The 26,221-nt window shown below is 40.9% G+C and overlaps 1 protein-coding gene and 1 long non-coding RNA gene across 2 annotated transcripts; both read right to left on the reverse strand.

Moving 5' to 3' along the window:
- Positions 1-696: 696 nt before the first annotated feature.
- LOC139463398 (uncharacterized) lies at positions 697-16,414 on the reverse strand. The gene is made up of 6 exons (XM_071244655.1): positions 16,382-16,414; positions 11,246-11,353; positions 9,329-9,487; positions 6,793-6,912; positions 4,644-4,730; positions 697-743 (listed from the first exon to the last, which is right to left on the reverse strand). The coding sequence occupies exons 2-5, from the start codon at positions 11,340-11,342 to the stop codon at positions 4,651-4,653; spliced, it is 456 nt and encodes a 151-aa protein (XP_071100756.1). The 5' UTR covers positions 11,343-11,353; positions 16,382-16,414; the 3' UTR covers positions 697-743; positions 4,644-4,650.
- A 5,376-nt stretch (positions 16,415-21,790) lies between these two features.
- LOC139463720 (uncharacterized) lies at positions 21,791-24,212 on the reverse strand. Its single transcript, XR_011653053.1, has 3 exons — positions 24,177-24,212; positions 22,998-23,054; positions 21,791-21,808 (listed from the first exon to the last, which is right to left on the reverse strand). It is a non-coding gene; the product is annotated as an uncharacterized lncRNA (long non-coding RNA).
- Positions 24,213-26,221: the final 2,009 nt, after the last annotated feature.

Here is a 26,221-nt window from a genome sequence, read left to right on the forward strand (position 1 = left end):
TCCGTTTTCTTATGTTAGTAATGTTGACATGAAACTCGAGCTCCTCAACATAGTTATTACGCAGGTTTAAAGTTGAATCTTATTCTGCTTGTCCTCAGCCAGTGTCAGTGTAGATATACTGTGTAACAAAACAGCGGTCTAAAATCTCACTTGTAGACTTCTCGGGGAGGTGAGATGGTATTTTAGAAAAGAGATATTGTTAAAACCACAAGAACATGCCATGAACTGTAAAACGCAGACTATGAATCAATGAAACAAAAACATTTATTTCTTTTTCAAGATTACATGTTGTGTTTTCGTGTACAAAAAAAACTAGTACGGTTCTTGACCACTACAGATTTGCATAAAACGAATAGGTTACCGTCAGCTGTGTGTTATAAATATGTACAACATGGGTATCCATACGGATATAAGTGATAACAGAGATCATATAAAAGATAATAATAGATTATTATATATAATAATCTATTATATGGTCTCTGGTGATAAGAAACAAAATGGCGACTGCAATGAAAGTAAGGGAGATAATCGCTGTATGATTTGAAGAAAGTGACATTCCTGAAAATATGTTTGTGTTCTGAAAGTATGAGAACTGACATTTGATTTTGCATCAGGAATCGCAAGTGTTCTGTCACTTTATCACGACCGGGTCTTTTTATTAAAAGATTGCCCAATTGGTGGGCAGGGGTGCAGTTCTGTGTTGAATCCTTGTTCCTCACGCACTGAATGTGTCTGCTTGTGAACTGAAAGATAAGACAACTCAATATGACTATATTTTACGGAAAAAGTAACTATGCTTTAGATAAAGTTCAATGAAAATAAATTTAATTTGAAATTAAGTAATGCATCTTCAGTAACATTCATGAAGTCATATCTACTTCAAGGTCGTGATTCACAATTTGCACCTGTATATGCACGCACGGCGCACAATTTGGATGTTTACGTGTTTGTTGAGAGCATGATACTCGCACGTGGTTTTTGAATGTGAACAGCACACAATGATTGCTTAGCTATCAGGTGCTCATTAGCAAAAAAAACACCACTTAACCGTAAATAACGCTTGCTGAAACTTAATGTACACGCGCCGTGGGTATGCTGCAAACAGAAATTCGTAAAACGAAGTTGCCAGATATTTTAATTTTCACTGAAACATTTTTGTGGAGACTGACTTATCTTCGTGCCGGTCGTCCACGTGTGACGCCGAGTCAACAAGACTACCATATTCGGTTGGTGTATCTTCGGAATCGATACTAAACTGCCATATTAACAACTCGGACCATTCCTGGGTTGAGACCAATTAGTGACAGAGCCGTATGCAACCGGTTAGGGGAGCACAACATCCGGCGCTGACGTCCAGCGATACGCCCAATTTTCCTTCCACGTCATCGTCAGGTACGCCAATCTTGGTGTAGACAGACAGCATCTGAGGTTCAGGAAGATAAGACTAGGACAGTATACTGTTCTCAGATTGGTCCTGGACAGCTCTAATGGTCGTGCAAGGGTCAACAGGCGGCCAGAAGAGCGTTTCAACGACGCTTGCGTTACACAACGTCGTCAGTAGTGGGTGGAAGTGTAATGGTATGGGGTGGCATCAAAACTCGTTGAGATCATGTTCTACGTTTTGTGCAAATGCAGGGATGTGACGTAACTTTGCAGCAGGATAATGCCTGCCCACAAGCATCTTCCAGGTGCAAACATGTCCACTAGACTATATCAAAGCCTAGTTTCTACCCATGCCACATCAAGGCTACATTTTTTGGCTCGATCATGGCGCCACCTCGCATAGATCACGAGTTGTGCCCCTTCTAATGAAAACACAATAACCAATCAGATCGCTGTTCTTATCTCGTATTGCTCCACTACCATAGGCAACGACCTCGTCGATCAGATGACGAAAACATTCGCGATTTCATCCCTGACACAAAAACATAGGCAATCGTTGCGTCAACAAAGACAGGCAGCGGTAAAACACTTTCATGCGAATGTGTACCAGTCGTGGATTTTGTGAAACGTTCTCTGATAGTCCAATCATATTTAGCACAGGAAATTGGGTTTGATGTGGCAAGGGTTGAATCCAGATAAAAAGGCTAGTGGACGCTCTTGCCTCGGGAAGATGGTCCACAAGTTGCACGTGCTGTAACATGCATTTCGAAGCAGCATTACACTGCTGTACTGCCAATTCCGTCTGTTTCTCCAGATCTTTTCCCCCATTAAACATGTCTGGGATGAGAAGCACGACGCCTACGACATGACCAGAAACTCTAGCTCATTTGGGCCAATGTCATCTTGTGTTGTCACTGCCCCGCCGCTGCCACACCTGTTTCAACGCAAATAGTGGTCACACCCGACATTGTCAAAAGTTAGCATTGCCACTTGTCTGTTTGATCTATGCTAAAAGACATCAAGATGTGAAGACTAGTGCTGTGATTATCCAATTATATCATTGTAAATCCAACTGGCAATATTACGTTTTCAGCAATCTGAAACCCCATAAACAATCACATGGGGATAATTAAGAAGTATGTCATTGAGTCAACTATCACCATGTTCTCAACGTTCACAATAATGTGATGAATGACATGACTCTATAGATTATTGCTCTCTGGGCTTAAAAAAAGTATTCCATTTTAACAGGAAATGAATTCCCTTCATTCTCGCGATACTTCTCAATTGTTATCTATGGAAATTTGCTATCAGCGTTTTCAGTCATCGGGTACGTCACACCAGCACGTACTATTATGTGTTTCTGAACCCAACACTAGAACTCGTTATCCGAGTCACGACACACGCAAATCCATCATACTATTTGTCGCGGACCATCCGCTACCAATTTCTTCACAATGGTACGCGCAAGTGGGCGGACCTCATACACAGTCGGGGCGGTCGGGTAGCCTAGATGTTAAAGCGTTCGCTCGTCACGCCGAAGACCCGGGTTCGATTCCCGACATGGGTACAGTGTGTGAAGCCCATTTCTGGTGCCCCCAGCCGTGATATTGCTGGAATATTGCTAAAAGCGGCGTAAAACCATACTCACTCAATCACTCACACATACACAGTCATACGGTGTTAACTGTCGGGTCACAACTCAACTTATCCTGGCATATCAGTAAATCTATATATGACGGTCTTAGCACGAACCTCCGTTAGTAGAAGCGTTTTGTGTATTCAAGAATGTATACATCTATTTCTGCAATTCAGCCACTCACTCACTCTTAGAGGACCAACTGAATGGAAGGGCTTTCTGTATTCGAACGAGGCCCTAATGTCCAATATGTCTGCTACACATCCCTCTCCCTGATTCCATTTCCACGGAAACGTATTCGTGGGCAACAAACGCTTCACCTCATTTGCATCGCGATCGCGTGGCATTGTGATAATACCGCTGGAGGAGGTGACTTGATCTGGGCCCCGATTTAATTTCTGAAATGAGATATTGTAATATTTTGGTTTTGTATTGTCCTTTGATATATATAATTTCTGTATACTCTGTGCACAAGAATGTGAGTATCACCCTTGCTTGGTATGACCCTTCTATGCCAGTTAGACTCATATCCCTAAATATGATTAATTTCTCCCAGAGTACAGACATGCCACCACCTGACGATCTCACCTGCAATCCAAATGTCCAGCCAGATATCTTATACATGTATGTATTGTCTCTGTATAATGGGCCGGTGGCCCTTTACCTAACAAGGTCATACATTATATGTGATTGGAGTGAGAGAGTATGGTTTTACGCCGCTTTTAGCAATATTCCAGCATTATCACGGCGGGGCACCAGAAATGGGCTTCACACATTGTGCCCCCGTCGGGAATCGAACCCGGGTCTTCGGCGTGACGAGCGAACGCTTTAACCACTAGGCTACCCGACCGCCCCTTATGTGATTGGAAGGAGCCCACATAACAAACCGACGGGTCATGTTTGTTTTTGTGTAATTGAAAGGTGAAAGAACTGTTATATTTGATTATGTCTATTTAACCATCGTTCATTCCTGCAACAGCTTGTAAACTGAATGAATGAATACTAGACTGAAAAAAGCTAAATCAAATTATATTTATTAATAATAAAATCATGTAGAAATACTTGAGTGCCGAATACAGTTCATTTTTTAATATAATATCGATATATTCTTCAGATATATTCAATTAAAAATCAAACATGATAAAATGGGCTGCGAGGTATATTTTCTTTTGCCCCTCAATGTATATCATTTCCTGAAGGAATTGTAAATGTTATAGACTCAGTTGGGCTGTTAAGTATTGGGGTCCACGTATAATTTTATTGTTTTTTAACGCCACACTCTGCAAAATTACAGCTATGTGACAGCGGTTCGTAAATAATCGAGTCTGGACCAGACAATCCAGTGATTGATATCATGAGCATCGACCCACGCAATTGGGATCGATGACATGCATTAACCAAGTCAGCGAGCCCGACCACCCGATCCCGGAAGTCGCCTGCCACAACAATCATAGTCGCCTTGTTGGGTTGCTGAAGACCTATTCTAACCCAGATCTTCACGGGTTCCACGTATGAACGGTTGGAACATTTGGTATGGCAATTTTAAACAACGGATCCGGCAGGCTCTGATTACACCAAGCGGGAGAGTGTCTGAACATTCAAAAAAACAATGTCTACTTACGTTCACCTTACCATTGAAGTGACCTCAGGGGTACCAGGCCATCCACTTGATTTTGGGTATTGCTCCTGCTCCGCTTCCCTGGGAGGACTTTTTGAAACAAAATAAAACCAAATGAAAAAATAACTGCCTTTGCCTCAAGATACAACTGAGAAGTTTTGTTGCATGTTAGGGTATGTGGAAAAGGTTTATCATTAGAATCTTGATCTCAAACTTTCAAAACTGGTCATGAATTTTGAACGTTTTCCAATCGTTATTATTTATATTCGTACGGAAATGTATAGTGCTATATTCGTAGCTGTTGGAAGACATTAAGCAAGGTGACTAATACGGAGAGATGACACGAGACTGGGAAAAAACGAAGATGACGACAACGTTCCTACTTTTTTTGCATATCCTTCTGAAACAGAGAGGCTCTGAAACATTCTTTCATTTTACCACAGCGAAATCATATATACACCATAAACTCATATGCATCAGAAAGGATCAAATTATAATAAAATTGCCATAGAATCTTCCAGATTCATGCATGATAATCATATGTACAAACACTTTGTCCTGATGAGCCATGATGACCCTGAAATAGCATCTTGGTCATTGCATCAATAAAATCCCATGAGTAAGAAATTCGTCTCACATTCACCGTACGTGGTACCGAGTCAATTCAAACAGAGTAAGTAAATCGTTGACATGCTTATCTGTGAAAAGCAACTTTGGGTGACGCGTATCTGAAATATAGTGGCTGACTTGGTTGATGCATGCCATCGTATCCCAACTACTTGGATCGATGCTCATGAGATCAATTACTGGATTGTCTGGCCCAGACGCGATTATTTACAGACCGCGGTGATATAGCTTGAATATTGCTGAGTGCGGCGTTAAACAAACAAACAAACACACTAACAAAACAAACAAAACGAAATATAGTGGTTGCGTACAATTGGAATGCTTAAAACCGAAATTGCACAAAACGTTGTTAGGCGTTTTCGTGTTCATTGTAACACTATACTCTGGGGTCGGTACCAACAGATTGGCAACACCAGGGTCCGCTCTCACGTTGCCCGTGTCCTCACGTACATCATTGGACAACAGAAAACATTTCCACGCTCCCTTGACCCGGTGTTCGCCAGGTCTGACGCCCAAAGAACCTGTGTGGAATGAAACATCGTTTATGCTGACTTCCAAGTCAACCGGTAACGTTGGTCCAGCTGCGACATCCCTTGGTCCAGATCTGGAATGACATCCTAATAGCCTTCCTTGTGTCGTCAATGGAGCGTCGCTGCTAATGGTGGTCATACCCAACGCCACTTTCACCCCGAGATGACGTTTACAGAGCACGTGTGTTGACACTGTCATGGTAAATTCATGTGTCATGGATATTAATATATTGTTCTGTTGCCAAATTATTTTTTGTCTGCGTTAAATTGTTCCATGGGGGATGGGATGTTCTCAACAGCAACCCAAACCCCCCACCCACCCCCCATGGAAATCATCAATTCCTGCCAAATACAACAGAAACATTAAACACGGTTTATCTAATTTTATGACTTTTTATTTGCATACGTCATAAACATGTATAGTGGAAATATACGGGACTCAGCCCGGTAGCCATGTATAGCAAGGCCACTTGCAAGACACATACCTTTGATCGGTTTCTGGACCATCTTTCCTATCCTGCAATGGTGGCATCGGAGTATCTCTTGACGACTTACTTTCTGTTGTTCCAGTTCCTTGTCTAGCTCAACAGTCTATCAACTCACCACACGTGTCTCTCATCCCTCTCTCTTGTACTTTCACCTCTCTAAACTTCTCTCCCTTCACTATCACGCACTCTCCAATCAGCTTCTAAAGCCTCACACACTTGCATCTGACCTTATTACAAATCATTTGAACACTAGAGAATCATCTGGTGAGGATATAAAATATAGAACTGTATTTGCACTACACGCTTTATCACAATCAATGTTAAACAACATTTTAAAACTTATTTGGTAAATGCACCGTCAGATAATGACTGCATCCACAGAAACACCCCAAGTTACAACATACTATATTCAGAACATATGTGTATTTTATACATTACGAAAGAGAGACTTTAACATTTGAGTATACGTCTGTATTTCTACCAGCCAAATAGTTACTAATCTCTCACCCGTGCAGTTGTTACCCGTCCCCTCGAAGCCATTAAAACAGGAGCAATTGAATCCTCCATCGGTGTTGGTGCAATTCTGTAGACAAGTGTTGAGAACCGGATCCAAACATTCGTTGACATCTGAAACACGAAGCGCATAACGTTAACATAAACCTATTACCAGTACTTTGTAACATGTAACCAGGTAGACTCTGGACAAATAAATATATATACCCTAGCCACATAATTAAATAGACCCAGGACACATAACTAAGTAGACCCTGGACACATAACTATGTAGACCCTGGACACATAACTTGGTAGACCCTGGACACATAGCTAGGTAGACATTGGACGCATAACTAGGCTGACCTTGGACATAACAAGGCTGACCTTGGACACATAACTTGGTAGACCATGGACACGTAACTAAGTCGACCCTGGACACATAACTAGGCCGACCATGGACACATAACTAGGCTGACCTTGGACGCATAACTAGGCTGACAGTGGACACATTACTAGGCTGACCTTGGACACATAACGTGGTAGACCATGGACACATAACTAGGCTGACCGTGGACACATAACTAGGCAGACCTTGGACACATAACTAGGCTGACCTTGGACACATAAGTAGGCTGACCGTGGACACATAACGTTGTAGACCATGGACACGTAACTAAGTAGACCCTGGACGCATAACTAGACTGACCCTGGACACATAACTAGACTGACCCTGGACAGATAACCAGACTGACCCTGGACACATAAGTAGACTGACCTTGGACACATAAGTAGGCTGACCGTGGACACATAACGTTGTAGACCATGGACACGTAACTAAGTAGACCCTGGACGCATAACTAGACTGACCCTGGACACATAACTAGACTGACCCTGGACAGATAACTAGACTGACCCTGGACACATAAGTAGACTGACCTTGGACACATAACTTGATAGACCATGGACACGTAACTAAGTAGACCCTGGACACATAACTAGGCTGACCCTGGACAGATAACTAATTAGACCATGGACGCATAACTAGGCTGACCCTGGACACATAACTAGACTGACACTGGACCTATTACTAGGCTGACCCTGGACACATAGCTAAGTAGACCATGGATGCATAACTAGGCTGACCCTGGACACATAACTAGACTGACCCTGGACACATAACTAGACTGACCCTGGAAACATGACTAGGCTGACCTTGGACACATAACTTGGTAGACCCTTTGCACCAGCACCAAGGAGAACTGGATGCCTCGCAGATAATTGTCATCACGGCCATTGCAATCGACCCAAAAAAGCATGTTTCAGGTCAAAGAGTGTGATCAAGCGTCCTATGCTGTCAGACCGCAATGACAGTAACCATTGGCCTGGTTCGTGGCGGTATGTAGATGGTACCTGATGACGAGGAAGATCCAATGGTCGGATGAGAACAGGTTCTTGTTGCGTGTCTGACGGCAAAATAACACTGCACAGTTGCCAAGGAACTTTCGTCCCACCGTCCCCTTTGGAGCAGGACCAGTCAGGATGTGGGGTTACCAGTCCCATGACTAGAAGTTGTACATGGCCACTAGGGGAATCTGATGGGGGACAGGTACATGAGTCAAATCCTGGATCCGATCTATTTTGAAAACCATCGTCTGGCTACCAGACCCGCCTATGAGTTAAGTTGAGATCAACCCGTTGGAACACATCTAGGGGATTCTGGGGCGCAAGATACGGACGCTAAATATACCAGTAGCTAATCTACAGGAAGTGGCACAAGCATTGCACCGAGAATGGCAAAACCGACCCCAGGAACATCTCACTGAAGATATGAAGAGGAGGGCTGAGGCGTTCATCCACAATGTTCAATATTGACAATTTCATGTTGAGGCCTTTACGGTTGTTTTCAGCAACAACGACCACATACAACTGCCTAGAGAGCACAATGAAGACTCCTTAAGTCACGTACCAGATTTGTAATGCGCCCACTGAAATGTCCACAATATTATATTTTCTAAAATGCACCGATTGTTGTCCTGGGCCCACTTACACAAAGCGATCTTAGCGCTACGATGATCGTAACTCCCATACTTTAACATAGGCTTACAATAGTCTTAGCGCTAAGATCGCTTTGTGCAAGTGGGCCCTGGTTTACTCTTACAGGGAATAGCACATGTTCTGGTTTCGATGCCCTAGATTATAGGCAAGCTGGTTTTCATAAAATAGCAGCTCCAGGGAGTGCTTCAAGTTTTTCAAGGTATATATGATGACACGTTATAAACCTTAACACACGTTTGAAAATTGGTCTTCCGTGTTCTTGCAGTCCTATTAACAAATATTTTACTCCTATTCCATACTCCCGTCCGTCAGGATCTGACTTATCAGGTGTTAGCCAGCCACTCTCAGCAGACGTTGGTATCCACTCCACGTTTAGGTCAACAGTGATGACTGATACCTGTTTCGATCTGGGAAGACAGTTATGTATAATTCTGTAGTAGAAAGCACCAGTGTGCTTGATAGAGCCTTGGCCAGTGATACCACCTCTACTCACCATCACCTGAAGACTCAATGTCTCTTTTCTCTCGCTCCTGTTGAAGGTTGTACTCTGAGCGGATTAGGTCGGAATTCAAAGCGTCCTCTGGTGATAGGTCCACCTCTGACGTAACATTCCGGTATAAAAACATGAATACATCTTTGTCAGATTCATCTTCTGGAATTATAAAATCATCAAAGAATTAGGATTTTTCAAAGACAGCTCTTGCCGTCTGTCTGCGTCCTTATGTAAATAAGATATTGAGAGTTCACAAAACATGAGAAACATAAACTGTACAGTGTGAGTGAGTGAGTTTAATTTTACGCCGCTTTTAGCAATATTCCAGCAATATCACGACGTGGGACATCAAAAAATGGGCTTCACACAGTGTACCCATGTCGGGAATCGAACCCGGGTTTTCGGTGTAACGAGCGAACGCTTTAACCACTAGGCTACCCGACAGCCCCATAAACTGTACAGCATATCTCAATAACAATTGTGTCTCAATACATCCTATTTCATTATTATTTTATGTACTATTTTATTGACCATGTCATGCAGTAGAACGTAATTTGTACAGCACACATATGTACGTCTTTAAATTCACAAAAAATGTTTAAGCTGTCCGATGTTATGTACAAAGTTATTTGTATTAAAGGAGATATTAAGATGCACCTATAAATGTAATGTGTAATGTTCTATGGGTCAGATGGCCTTGAATTCTGAATAAACTGAATCTGGATCTGAATAATTGCAGTTACATATTTCACTTCTTTGTGAGACTCGTTGGATGCGTACTATCTTTCTGTGAACCCGTACAGAGACCTGTGCGTGTTTTTCAGGCCCCATGAATATGTTTGTATGGACTTGGTATAAAACTAATGTCGCCATGCCACTGGAAAACATTTATACATCAATAGATGACAGTGTCTGACAAAATTTGCAAAATAGCGGTGAAGGAAACCCCGGTCAGAAAGGATCAAGGAGTCTTAAGCATACCAAATTGGTTTAGGCTTTCTTAAACACTGCGCCACCTTGTCTAGTGTCATACAATCCAGTCCTAATGTTAAAATAATTACAAACTCCTCATGCCGCGGCCAGGGCGATTGTCATGTAGACATTCCAAGAAGGTACTGATCAGATAAGTGTGCAAAATATTAATTGAAATGAATTATCAGCCGTCACAATGCCTCTAGTGTTAGAACTAGGTTATTAATTGCTGCACCATCAAAATTTGTTTTGAATGTACTCAGTTGTTCAGATACATTACACTTACACTTAAACAGTAACTCTTTATCGTCCTTGTTGCCTAAGCCACATGGATGTCGAGAATATAGTGTGTTTGTGGGGTAGAGAAAAGTGCAAATAAAACGCCCGATGGTATTTTTATGTGTCATTTTTTAAAAGAGATTGATATCCATTTGTACATTGTTTGATATATTTATGTTTCTATTTACTTGAAATGCTTCTAAGAATTCGATATTACCATAATCTGAAAAGACATCATAAGTGTTTAAAACAAAAGTGGTTCGCCCCGATTATGTTTCTAGGTTTGTCAGCACCATACCCGTGCTCGTGGGTTTCACCGTATTAGTTAACAATATGCAAGTAATGCATCACTTCGGGCTTTCCTCCCTCATTAAGCCGACACGCCGCGATATAACTTTAATATTGTTAAAAACGGCGTTAAACCCAACTCACTCACTCACCAAAAAGCCAAAATATTGAGATGACCCCTTTTCATATCGAGATGTGACAAAAACATTAACAGATTAAGGAAAATATATAATAATTTTGAATTATTACTTAAAATATTCTTGTTTTGAACATTTAAAAAAAATGACTATTCGCTATTTATACGACCCCTACAATATTTTCTTGCAAACAAGTAAGCAGTTAAATAGCTTCATGTGTTATCTCATACACGAGTGTTACCTTCAGAGAGGACGGCAGCAGGGCTGAGCATGGCCTGAGTGAGGGATGTTATCACAATTGCTAGCCACAGGAAGCGCTTCCACCCGTTAGGACACATGCCTCTGGCACCTGGAAATAAACAAAGGTTTTTACTTTCGAAAGAAGTATCATCCCATAAAAGGGATCATGTTGACAAATAATGTGTGAACATTTCTGATTCTGGACGATTTTTACCCTGAACCCAGGAACTTCAACCTTACCCTCGTATCACAGGTCTTCTTGATGTGGCAGAAAAGCCCAGAGGGATCATGCAGGTTTTAGACGTTTACCACTTTAGCGAAACACATGGGTATGGTGACGAGAAACCTAGAAACATAATCAGGCAAATCTAGGATTCGAACCAACGATCACAGGTTTTCGGCATGCATAAGGGACGCAACTCTGCATGTCGAATCGGCGCCTCTGATAACGGTTGAATTTAAACATTCATCATCTCTGAATATTCCGCATTAAGTGTTATGTGAACATAGGGATACTACTGAGAATTAGTCATGAGATATAACATCTTACTATTTGATGTTTGTTATTTTAATGCATAAGTTCTACTTAGGTTACCAATCTCGTATATCATGGAAAAATAGACAGCCCTTGTCAAGCGTTAAGAGTAAAATAACCAGCAGTGGTTACGTGGGGGTCGTCATATTGTTTACATCTTGTACAGGTTTTCAAACTGGAATCAATATTTAGAGGTCCCTAAATAATTAGCTGTATGAGGCAGCAGAGATTGTTTATTTGTTTATTTTATAAGTTTATTTTAAGTGACTGTCAGTGGTAGCAAATGATAGAAGCATTTATAAAATGTCGAGTCCCGGCGGCTGCAGCGAGTGAGTGGAATTTAGAGTTACCTCCCCTGGTTGTTGACAGACAATTCAGGCTTCATCGTTCGTGAAGTTTCGGGATGGGCGCTTTCTAGAAAGCTGACAATATCTTGATAAAGCGACACCAGGCGAGACGAAACGTTTTCGACCTGATCAGCGTCTACGTGCCAAGAGCAGATTGGATAACTATCTGACAGCACCGAATTTCTGCCAGGATCCAACAATGGTCCGGATTCAAGAAGAGAAACAAGCCTGTAACATTCGACGGTGAAACATTCTGGACAGTCATGAGTGCACTGACGTATATTGTAAGGCATGTTACTTGTGGCAGCGGCCACTTGTTTGACGCTGTTTTGACTGTAAGCCTAAAACTTTATGTTTCATTGTAATTTGTTGATTATTCATTGAATTTGTGTTGTTATCAGCTGATTTTATAATTTAGTTCTGGACGATTCCTTGGTTAACCTTTGCATTTCACTTTGGAAATCACCTCGTAGCAGAAATGGAGGGCTAGACGCTGATCTAAATTAAATTTCCGAAGATTCTACATTTGTAATCCCATATTTCAGTGTTAAATTTATCAGTGTTCATTCTGCCCTTATTTCTTTACACAGGGATGTTGTGAAATCAGTATGTGTCATGTGGATTTTTAGGTTGCAACATTTGCACTGTTCAACTACCAAGTCTGCTGTTGTTACGAAGGAGTACTTTCCTTTTATTTCGAAAGATTTAGTATCACTTAAAGGTGACAAATCCACATTACGACGCATTACTATTCTTAGGTATACAGAAGCACACCAATCTTTGCTGATGTTTCCTCACACTTTCGGATTGGTCAAAAATTCCATCTGGAGTTTACTGAGAAAACAAAATATGGAATCTTGGACTTCCTCGTTGATAACAACTATGTAAAATGACAGTTAGGCAAGAAGTTGGCGTCCCCATGGTCACCAACTGTGCTACCCTTCTTGCTGATGTGTTTCTTAATGAATATGAATCGGAATTTCTGGTCGGATTGGCAAAGTCAGAACAATTTATTTTGGCCAAGAAGTTTAACTTAGCTTTAGGTGTATCGATGATCTGATATCGTTCAATAACCATCAAACAGCCAATTCCTCTCCTCTGATTTACCCACCACCACTAGAAATAAACGAGACCAGTGAGACTGGTCTGTTTCATAAAGATTCAAAGTGACAAGGGATTTTCATATGACTGTATGACAAGGGGGATGACTTAAACTTTCCAATGGTTAACTTTCCCTTTATGTCGAGCAATATTCTAGTGTCAATATGTACAATTGAGCACGCTCTTACAGCGATGATTTCAAAGAGCGTCATAAGACGCATGCTAATATTTTACGGACTTTACGGACAGGTAAAAGCGATATGCTAATTTTGAATTACGTCTGCTGTGTACAAGTCAAACAGCCGCGTTGGCACCCGTCACAAACACATGCAAAAGAAAGTCAATTGTTCACCTGAATAAAACGCGGGATAACATGGTACATGACAGAATTGGGACGTCATTTTTATCACTGATGCGTCAAAGTTCGAAATACCCCCCCCCCCCCCCCCCCCCACACACACACACACACACACATCCCATACCACACACACATATCTACCATAAAATTCACTGAATGCTTTACTGGGGCCATGAATGGTGTGTCCCTAATCAAACAACTATTGAGCAAGAGTTGCATGACGCGCATTCAAACTTCCAATCATATACTGACAACAACAAAACGTGCCGATAACAATGTCTCACAAACCACCGTATCAGCTGGGATACGCTAGTATTTCATATTATCCTATCGGATTACAGAGTCTATTGTAGTGCGTGAAAATGTTTTTTTACAACACCACCTCCGTTTGTTGCTTTCCGATATCTCGCAGTCATGTTGTGGTGTATACTTTTAGAGTCCGGCAGCCTTATCTGATGCAAGTGGAAAATAGATATTTTTGAAACATATCTTGTTACAAAAGGTAGTTGTGACTCATGCCATACAGTCGAACCCCGTTTTCTCGAACTCGGATATGTCGAAATCCTTAGCTGTGTTGACCTCACAATCCGGTCCAGGAAAACTTTTTACTTTGTTCAAAGTGGGTGTTTTGAACTGATGTTACGAACTCCCGGCTGTCTCGAATTCAATTCATAGTCCCAAGAGTAGAACAATAAGTAAAACTTACACTGTCGAACTCTTTATATTTGAAAGATGTGATAATGATGCCGTGATAATATATAACGTCAACGCCAGAGAATAACCAGTCTCGATTATCTGCCGAAACAAATGCCATTGGGCGTAAAATGCAAATTAGCGGTGAAAAGTATATGAATGGACACAAGGTGATCTGGGAAAGTGTAAGATTGTCCTGTCCTACCGGTTACACACAAGTGACGTGACTAAAAAACATGTAGATGTGTAATTTAGATATACAAATGCTTCTGTTTTACTTTGTTATTATATAAATAGTAGGTCTAGTATAATATTGACTTTTCGCATACACGAGTTACTGAGTGTTTTCCTGATATATTTCCGATTCGGAACAACCCGCACTAACAACCCAGCCAAAATGTACATGAATCGTAATGCCACGAAAACGGCAACATTATTCCCTTCCTAAAACTTCAAATATGTGTAATTATTTCTAGATCATGCAACTTTCAATGTACATACCGGGTTGGCTTCATCCAGTTGGCATGAATGTTTGTTCGCCATTCATGAGCGCCAAAGTGGATGACATTTTTTTACCGCCCGGTTTCAAACTCGATAAGTACATTTATCATATTCTGGGTAGGTTTTTCGGCAGGATAAAGACAACGGATAGAACGATATCCGTTGGGGTTATATGCGGATAGAGATGCAAATGTCAAAGGTCAAGTTGGGACTACTTTCAGTGTTTAGAAACAAACATGGCGTCGCGCTTTTAACCATCGGGAATCTGGAGCAACTACTGTGATAATTGCTATCATTATCAAAAGAATAGTCTAATATACTGAAAATCATTGTCTAACTGCGACGTAGCCAAGCTATTTCACAAGTTTTGATAACTTTGGAGATAATTTGCGAAACAATTTAACGAGGACACTAGCCAAACGGGATCAGTTTCCAACTTTCCATAGCTGTGCTTGTAGGCTAGACCTCTGCGGCTTGGAACCTTTTCCCCAAATTATAACATTTGGATTTGGTCTAAATATGTCCGAATTGTTACCTTGTTTCGCTTTGTCGCTATGTGTGCATCGAGCCGCGCTTCGTAACGTCATGACAGGACAGACATACTATAAACAAACGTGACGTCTCATAAACTAGGGTTAGTTTAGCTTCCCCGTGATAACGGACAGTTACTCTAGGGGACAGACGGGTGGATTGCCGCGAAGGCAAGTAGAAATAATTTGTGAGGCAGTTGTTGTTTTGCCTATATTTAGTTACTCCACTGTATAAGAAACATGTTTCAGCTGGAGCTATATTGACTGTTGTCACTGTCTGACTGACACACCACTTACCTTCTGACGTAATATAAATTAATACGCACATTCCAGGATACAGGCAATGTTTAGGTAAAGTTTGTGAGAGACGGGAAGAGAGTTTTCGAACACAGAATTGAAGAGTGACATTATATGATAAAGAGGTTATCACGCTTGTGTGTTTGGGATTGGTAGATATCCCCAAATTAGGAATAAACATTATGTATTGAGGTGAGGTGAGGTGAAATGGGGTTTAACGTCGCGTCCAAGATTATTGCATTTATATAGCGAAGTGCATGCACGTGAATGTGTGTGGCTGCTTGTACTAGTCTGGACTGATAACGATTTATAGTTCTAGAACACTGAGATACCATGCCGCAGTTTAACATGAATACCCCACTCAGACACAGTATACTGACTCCTGTCCGACGAGTCCTTAATGCCCAGCGCCAGACAGGGTAACAACAAATATCATCTTTTAACGTATTTTGATATGACGCGGCTGGGGATCGAACCCCGGACCTTCCGCTCTTCGGGCGGACGCTCTACCATTAGACCACGGAGGCGGTCCTTATGTATTTAGCGAGCCTCGGGATCTTTGACGAAAAAACTACTCCCGCGTCTCTGTGTAGCGGAAAGTCAAAATCAAAATCGTTTAGAGGAAGTAGCATTGAGATGCGCTTATCACAGCCGGCAATATTAAGGGTAAATCAAGGCGGCGTTTAAAAAACGACAAGTATGAGGTACTGAGTCCTTGTTTCGTCTTTCGTACATATGAAATGTGTTCTGAGGATAAGGAAAAGACAAAACTTACCTCCACTGATAACATGAACAGGATTCTGAAGGTGACAGCTGGTCACGTGGCCAAATTCCTACTGCTATTGTATTCATTAGAGATCAAATAAAACAGGCTCATCACGTGATTACTTATTGACCTATGATAAGGTTATACAATTCAGCCCGGAACCCGGTACACGTTTTTATAAGGGGTAGCAGGTAAACCACACAGCGTGAGCATAGAAACCTTCACACACATACACAGTTTTATTTGCACATGGACATAGCGTACACAAACATTTCATAACAACGAGGTTCCAGAGGGAGGGGTGGGTGGGTGTGCAGGGGTACCCGGCCCTCTAATGTGTAGTGATGGTTAGTTGGGCTGGTGAGGATTCAGTGTGTAGTGGTGGTTAGTTGGGCTGGTGAATAATCAGTGTGTAGTGGTGGTTAGTTGGGCTGGTGAATAATCAGTGTGTGGTGGTGGTTAGTTGGGCTGGTGAAGTTTCAGTGTGTAGTGGTGGTTAGTTGGGTTGGTGAAGATTAAGTGTGTAGTGGTGGTTAGTTGGGCTGGTGAAGATTCAGTGTGTAGTGGTGGTTAGTTTGGCTGGTGAATAATCAGTGTGTAGTGGTGGTTAGTTGGGCTGGTGAAGTTTCAGTGTGTAGTGGTGGTTAGTTGGGTTGGTGAGGATTAAGTGTGTAGTGGTGGTTAGTTTGGCTGGTGAAGATTCAGTGTGTAGTGGTGGTTAGTTGGGCTGGTGAAGTTTCAGTGTGTAGTGGTGGTTAGTTGGGCTGGTGAAGATTAAGTGTGTAGTGGTGGTTAGTTGGGCTGGTGAGGATTCAGTGTGTAGTGGTGGTTAGTTGGGCTGGTGAAGTTTCAGTGTGTAGTGGTGGTTAGTTGGGCTGGTGAATAATCAGTGTGTAGTGGTGGTTAGTTTGGCTGGTGAAGATTCAGTGTGTAGTGGTGGTTAGTTGGGCTGGTGAAGTTTCAGTGTGTAGTGGTGGTTAGTTGGGTTGGTGAAGATTTAATCTGTCGCGGTGTTCAGTACGAGGCGACTAAATGTCTCAGTGACTTGGTTGATTGCGTTACATCGTGTGCTGATGCAGTTGGACAGTATCAATCACTGGGTTTAGTCAGACTTGATTGTGAACATGCCGCCGCCGTCTTGTTGCTGGAGTATTGCTGATTGCGGCGGTGAGAAACGAACAATAGCTGGGGGAGGTCGAAGTCCAGGCAAACTGAATTGACAAATTTGACACGAATATTTCTGATATAGGGATGTCGCTAGGCGTGGCATGGGTATACGTGCAGAACACAGAAGGAGGACAAGAGACAGTGAGTAGGCGTAGCTGCGATAAGAAATGCTACGCTGTTCTTTGAAAGAAAACGCTCGAACGCAAGATGTCGAGTGCACACTGATTCATTGACCTGCGTTATAATAATACAGCGCCATGAGCATTCACTTAGTGAATGGAATCTGGCGCAATGTAAATGAAATAATAATAATAATAATAATAATAATAATAATAATAAAAAAATAATAATAATAATAAGTATCATTAATCTGTATACATAGTAGTAGTAACAGTTGTGCTTCTGCTGCTGCTGATATTATTATTATCATTATTATTATTATTATTATTATTAAGTTCAATAATTGTGTTATTATTTTATTATATACAGATTAGATAAAATAAATGCATTATCAGCTCAGGGTCCTTGCCCCCTCTACACGCAGCCCAGACAGCGAATGGGACTTCTCCTAGGAAGTCGAACCCGTCGAGAGCTTTTCAAAGAATGTGAAGACTCCCCGACACTGCAGCCTTCTGCATTATCCAGATTGTCAGAAAGGCTGTATTCCTGGCAGGAAGCCGGGTACTCTTCCAATGTCAGTCAACAGATTGGGAGGTACCAAACATAAGGCACCGGGAACATTAGGGAGTCGGACAACTTGGAACTTGGGATGCAAGCATGACATTTCGAAAGCGAGGTCCGCATATTTGCCATTGTGTTCCTCAATCTTGTCAATCACATTAGTGTCAGAAGGGACGGAAAAGTCAATAATATAAATGATTTCATATGATTTATCAAAAAGGACAAGATCAGGTTTGTTGGCCTGGATACTTCTGGGGCTGTACACGGCCCTATTCCAAAGAATTTTGTATTTATCATTTTCCACGACGCCCTCTACATATTCTGGGTCATACCATGGATGGACTCCTGTGTCCTGAGCAGCAAACAGAGAGCTTTCTGTTACACATGTTTTAGGCCATCCAACTTCATCCAAGCCAGGAACTCCACAGGGTTGCTGGTTCTCTCAACACACTGCACATAAACTCGATGCAGTGGTCGTTCAGATAGCCTCTCCTTGAGCCTCGGCCGATTTGATATGGCACTTCGCTTGGTTGACACTTGTTTCTGTATCGTCAAGCAGTACAGAACCATCAACAAAACCAACATTGAAATTAGGATTCCAAAGTTATTTAAGAAATCTCATATTGGCCCGCTCAAATCCCATATTGGCCCGCTCAAATCCCATATTGGCCCGCTCAAATCCCATATTGGCCCGCTCAAATCCCATATTGGCCCTTATTGCTGCTCCAGTGCTTCTATCGTCACGATATGGCTGAAATATTGCCGATGTGACGTAAAGCATTAACTCACTCACTCTTGTGCTTCTACATGATGAAGGCTGATTTGAGCGTATTAGAGAGAGTTGATAAATATTTATAGTTATTGCTTATTTAACGCTCCCAGACACGATGTAGCGTTGTCAGTACTTGTGAACATTCCAAGGAAAGACCTATTCAGCTTTGCTCAAGATACATGTTATGTAAATACATATTTTATTTCAAGAATAGGTAAATTCTTTGATATTTTATTAGTAAATATGTATAACATAAACAGTAATGAAATATGGTTTGTTAATCTCTCATACACGGTTGGCATACATGGAATATATTTACAATGACATTATAAGTATGGTTCCTGACTTAAGATATCGACATCATTTATTTCTATACATATATATGTATATACATTTAAAAATGTTACACTCTCATAGAGTAACCAAGATTATCCAACTGTGTTAATGACTGCAATACGCGTAAGGGAGATAATCGCTGTATAGTTATGACAAGCTATCACATAAACGTTAAACCTTGACCCCCACCCTCCCCTAGGGCTATGTACCCCGGTCTTGTCCCTTTCTAGGGGGTTACATCAGCGCCTAAATGTGATTTTGTGTAAGTGCAATACTGAATTACTTGACTAATCTACATTATAAATGGCTATTTAGCAAATTTAACACGGAGATCTTATTCCAACTTACAATGACTGTCGATTAACTATCGCCTGTGCGATGTTGACCACACCCAACAATCTGGGGAGAATGAACACCGACATGTATGTGTTTAATCTGTTGTTCTCCAAATAACATGCGCTACGGATCTCTGGATGTTTACTTCAACATTAGAGACCGCGTCGAATGCATTTCGCCAATCGTTATGTGTATCAATAGTTTTATATAGATTAAAAATATACCCAAGTACATTTGACATTTGTCTTTCATCTTTCTATTTTGAGCGAATCTCAGATTTCATTAAGATAAGCGAATCCACCATATCTAAGGCGCACAACTCTGCACAGCAAATTGAGGCAGTTTCGGACATCGTCCTCGTTGTCTCTTAATGCTGAAAGCTCATCTTTACTACCTCCGGGTTCTACCGCTGTCGCAAGTACGTGAAGGTATCCTCAAAGTGCGCAGGTCGAGTACTGAGTAAGCACTACATTTACTGTGTCGATACATTTCCTGAGCAAAAGACCTTACTTTCACTACATTCTGCATAGTTTCCCATTGTGACCTGTATTTTACCCATCCTCAGGAGTCAGGGCTATGTTATTGTCCGTCGGTAAATACACGTCTATCATATTCAGTCTTGGTTTTGCAACGGCTGTGATGCTGGGAGATCTGTAGTGAGTGAGTCAGTGACATGCGCGGAACCAGCCGCTGCATCATGATCAACACAGCAAGTTATCAACACACAAGATAACAGCATGAAGACTATGACAAGGGTAGTATCATTTGACACAGTGACAAAAATGGTCTGTTGAAAGGTCAACAAAAGAGCACATCTCCCTGCTTTAGTAAAGCAATCCCCATACTCTATGGTCCAACATCATATGATCCCTTAAAGGTATACTGAACAAAAGATGTTAGGGATAATGAATATTTTGGGGGATAGTTTTATGAAACTTTGTGTTAAGTCTTCACTACAGAAAAATATATCCCCCCAAATATTCATGATCCCTAACTTGTTTTGTTTCGCACATATCATGGCTAATCCTCGACGGAAATATCAGCTGTGGTGAAACAAAAGTTATAATTTCATTTTCGAAAAGAAGTTTCAAATGAGTGTATGTGTGTATCAATCTCACTGTATCACTTTCATGCAGTGTAATCACTGTAAATAAGAACAAAGAAAATATAACGTGTGGAAGAATGCGTCATACCACATTGTCCTGTTGGATTAATGTCATGACATGACAACACGGGGATACAAGGATATACATACGCTAACTGTGACACGTATTTTATTGTCGTCACATGTGATCATCTTAGTAAAACAGAACGTATACACTGTTTATATGTTTTATACATAGCACCCAGAGAGATCCTTCGATGCTGTTTTGCATGAGGTAACATGCGATTGAAAACAAGGACATAAAATTTCAGAAATTACGACAGATGCAATTGGGATGGTTAAATAACTTTTCCTAGTTTAAATTTCTGAGATATTCAAATAATTAAGATGGCACGAAACATTGTCACGTCAGCCGCAATTGGGAAACGATTGCATGCATCAAGTCCCGTAAGTCGCCTCTTACAAGCATAGTCGCCTCTTACAAAAAAAGCATGGGTTTGCTGTAGACATATTCTATCCCGGATCTTCACGGGTTAAGTATTAATTGATATTACAATGAATAACAGACCAAGCAATGACCACAGTGAATGATATCCAGTAACGTGTGTTCAGTTGCCCAATACTGTCGACACGTTATATGCTCCCAAATGTGTTAAAAACCTATTATACTGCATGAGATAAGGGGATATGAAGCGTACATTGTCTTCAATGGATGCATCGTTGATTTCTTCAGATGAAAGACGGAAGATGCAAACATATATCAAAATATCATATCTCAAAATAATGAAAGTGGGCTTTCATAAACCAAGTATGACAAGCGTATACCCACCATCCACTATCAAGGATTATAAGGATTAGTCCATGGCACATAAAGACAATTAAATGTCAATACCATTCAAGCATAATTGGAATATCCAAGCGTGTCCATGAATAATTCAGTGGCACAAGACGCCTGCTAGTGGCGTATTTATCTCAACTGAAGATTGTGTTGTTTCTCGCAGGTGTCTCAGGCACTGGAGTTGGGGTGCTGGCGGCTGGACTGTAACACAAGAGACGAGACAATATACCATGTACTCGAGTTCCCGAAAATACACAAGACAAAGAAGAATACACACTATACAGATGTTCTCAAAAGACATAATACATCAGGCAGACGTTCTGACATATTCACAAGACAATATACCTCATGTTCTTACACAGTCACAAGACAATATACAACATGCAGATATTCTGACATATTCACAAGAGAACATACCACATACAGATGTTGTCACAAATCAACATGACAATATATGACATGCAGATGTTCTGACACATTCACAAGACAATATACCACATGCAGATGTTCTGAAACATCCACAAGACAATATACAACATGTTCTCACATAGTCAAAAGACAATATACCACATGCAGATGTTCTGACACATTCAGTGACAATATACAACGTGTAGATGTTCTGACAAATCCACAAGACAATATACCACATGTTCTGACACATTCACAAGACAATATATCACATGTTCTGACACATTCATAAGACAATATACTACATGCAGATATTCTCACACATTCAAAAGTCAGTAACCCACATATTCTCACCCTGCGAACATTCGCATTCACACCTGTTTAACCCTTCGACAGCAATTATGCACGTAAAATAAGCTTTCTGAAAAAACCAATCAAAAACACAACACGCAACTCTGGCAACGGTGCACAACGACACAGTGGCAGATACTGGGCCAGGTCAAGGGTTGTATATGTACAGTTATCTGGATAGTGTGGCTCCGAAAGGTATATTCTGTATCATACAGTCATGAGTGATACAACTGAGTGTGAGTTTTGTTTCACGTTTCTTTTAGCAATACTTCAGTGACATCTAGGCGGGGGTCACCAGAAATGGTCCTCTCACATTGTGCCCATGTGGCGATTCGAACTCAGGCCTTCGACGTGACGAACGAACGCCTTAAGCACCAGACTACTTCACCGCCCCTACAGTTATATGGGTTTACTTGGTAAACCATTATAATTGTATGACTTTTGTAATACTTCAACCGATGAGGCGGACACCCTGCATACGTAATGCGTACGTAATGTGTTACTCGTGACCTTATTGCAGGGATCATGGTGTCCCTCCGCAATATCGGAGGTGCGTGTATTAGAGTGAACCCATACATTGTCTTCACTGGATATGTTATTACTGAATGGTCAAATGGATGTAGAACCTTACCTTCAGTTGTGATCTCGGCGAGGGGGAGGCGTTGATTTGTGGTCTTCTTATCTCGAACTGAAATATAACACAAGTTTATGATGTATATTTTACCTTGCATACTGTAGATGTACATAACACATCGCCATATTTCACTTTAGTGCTATAGTTTTCTGCTCATCGTCTCCTGATCACAATTCCACGAATTCTTGGACTGGTTATGTTAGATCAGTCATCACTAATATCCTCACTGATTAAAGGCCACAAAACCCTTTTCCATAAAAGCAGAAGTCATGGTAAGATTCCGACTACGTCGTAACTGCATGATCATTCAAACATAGACGTCATGACATGTTTTTCCAGATCAGAACCGGCTTTGGTCACAATGAAAGACTATTGCTTTAAGGCGTTACTCATATGCTAAAACATTCCGAAAAAAAAATAGGTTCCTAAAACACACGATGAATAAAATCAGACGTCATTGTTTGGACACATGAAGGTTCCCAAGAGGAGAAGAAAGGGTCGTGCCTAAAACTAATGTATGGAACATCATTCGGTTAAAATTATTTATGATCGAGTATCAATTTTAGATTTACATATGTTCAAACATTTTAAACAAGCTTATATGTCATGCACAAAATATCTAATAAGCATTATTATCCAATGGCGGGCCTACATGAAGTATCAAAAAGTCTGGATTATACACATACTTCCCCCAGTTTCATTTCAGTCAATTGTAGACGTAATGGAAATAACAAAGAACTTCGGTCACACATTTTACTTCATAAGGATGTCATGGTATGTGCATTGCCTAACGCCCTTCATCCGTGTGACCCCATTGGGATTCAGGGTAAGAATATAGGTACCCAGCAATCTATGCTTCTTGAATGAGGCAACTAAATAGATCTGTTCGTGAAGGCTTGGTCACTCGGTTGATGCATGTCATCCATTCCAATTGCGTGGATCGATGCTCATCACTGGTTTGTCTGGTCCAGACTTCATTATTTACAGACCGCAGGCATATAGCTGGAATATTTCTAAGGGCGGGGTTAAACCACAAACAAACCAACTTCACCTGTGTGACGACACACTGATGTACAAGGTTTCAGCTACCCTGTTGTTGAAGTGACGCACCGGTTTATGTGTACGATATACGTTCTACTAAATATATTTTTATACTACTGTCCCAGCAATACTCACTGTTTCATTGGGTGGCATGATCCGGTACAGGAAGTCCCAGGAGAAGTTGGAGAGGTCGCTGTCATCAGCTGTCGGGAAAAATATGTGTTAAGCCCCATTTCAAACACAAGAATGCAAATAAAATGCACATGTGATCGATTTCTCTGCGAGTACAACATAATATCCAATGCTCAGCTGACTACAGTGTATATGGTGTACGGGTGGCCAAGTAGTCTTAGACGCCGCAATTTGCTGTTCAGAGTTGCATCCCTTGGGTGCCAGAATCTTATTATCTTGGGTTTGAATCCCATATTCTTCCTGATAATGATTCTTGGTTTGTGAGCATCATACCCGTGCTGGTGAGTTTTGCCGAAGTGGTGATTTTCTAAGACCTGCACTTAGAGCTTCCTTTAAGCTGATAGACAGTGTTAAAACTGAAATACTGTACAAAGAAGCAGTTGTTGACAACTTCATTATTACTAGCTGTATTAAATGTTCTGTGTACTACGCAGCTTATTCCAATCAATGTGTTGCTATGATCTTAACGATGTCATACATGAGGCTTATCTAAGAAAGATATATTGCGTGAATTCATTTAACGCCACTTTGAACAGTACGTGTCCTTCTCAGTTTAATATAGTGTCGGAGATAATATTTAATAGTTTGACTTAAGACTATGTTTATCAGATCTTCAGTCTGCTTCATTCTCATTTGTATCATTATTTATCTTCCAATGAAGGTTGCCAATTTCACAATAATCTAATCATATATTTTCTTTGTTGATATCATTTTGAATATTTTAACCTTTTAATATTAATCAGTTTCATAAAGCCTTATCGTCGTTTTCAGCACATCCCTATTAATTTCCTTAATCTGAATTTCAGTGATTAACCCTGTAGGAAAGCCGGATTAAAAACATTCTCCTATCTCGCAAGAGGCAACTAAATGGATTTGATGTCAGGCGTGGTGTCCGTGTGGGCCATTGTATCCTGACAGCGAGGGACGTTCCTCATAATATCAATCGCTCGATTATTTACAGGTTGCCGTGATATATGTTGAACATAGCTGTCCCTGTCGTTTAACAGTTAACAAACAAACAGTACTTGTTTTCATTGTCATTACCTTTAGCATTAATCTCAGTTTCATTCCAAGTTTCTTTTTCAGCATTTGCACTCTTATTAGCCATCCCATTTTCATCAATTTTCATTCTAATTTCTTGTTTAGCTTCATTTTTTCTTTTGTTACTATTGATATTTTCGTATAATGCAAGCCTCTCCCATTTAAATGAACTCACGTCGTTGATTCTGCTGATCTTTAGCGAACCAAGCACTGTCTCTGAAGCTACCCCGCCCATTCCTCTTCCTCCTCTTGTGGCTGTCATCACTGGATGCTGCTGAGAGGGAGTCGGGCGAGTACATGCCGCGGTTGGCGCTGTAGAAGCCGTCGCGAGTGGCGAGCTGACTGGAGAATGGATGTAGGTAGGAGTCGTATCTGAAATGTGTTAAGTATTATGTAGTTAGTGAAACCTATCGCTCATAACCACCACTCACTTCTACAATTCTTTCCACTTGTACTCATATAACAACTAAGCCTCTATAATACATATGCAACAGCTAGGCTAGCTTTTCATTCAACAAACCTAACAATTTCTCTCAAGGTTTCATTTCACTGCCCTATATGTGCAACTAGGTCCATCTGGTCTACTTCACTACCCCACTTATACAACAGCTAGTCTTCTCAATGTAACAAGAAAAAAACGTTATCACTATCCAGCGCCATGGGGCACATTAGAACTTTCTTTTGTTATATAGTAGTGAATATGAACTATAACAAAGAGTCCCATAGAGTCTGAAGGATTGGCACTCGGAACGTCATCAGAAAAAATGATTCAATGTGAAATTGATACAAGCAAATGTTCCCTTCTCTTGACAAAATTATTCAGTCTTGATAAGTATTTCTTGGATAAGTTAACTTTATCAGTTTCTGAGAAAACTTGTTCCCATTGCTTACACTATAACCCAAGTAAAATAACATGGGCCAAGGACCGTAGGTCATTTAAAAAATAA

The sequence above is a fragment of the Haliotis cracherodii genome, unplaced genomic scaffold (genome assembly GCF_022045235.1).
Source record: "Haliotis cracherodii isolate W230 unplaced genomic scaffold, xgHalCrac1.p SCAF_16, whole genome shotgun sequence".
Lineage (NCBI taxonomy): Eukaryota > Metazoa > Mollusca > Gastropoda > Lepetellida > Haliotidae > Haliotis > Haliotis cracherodii.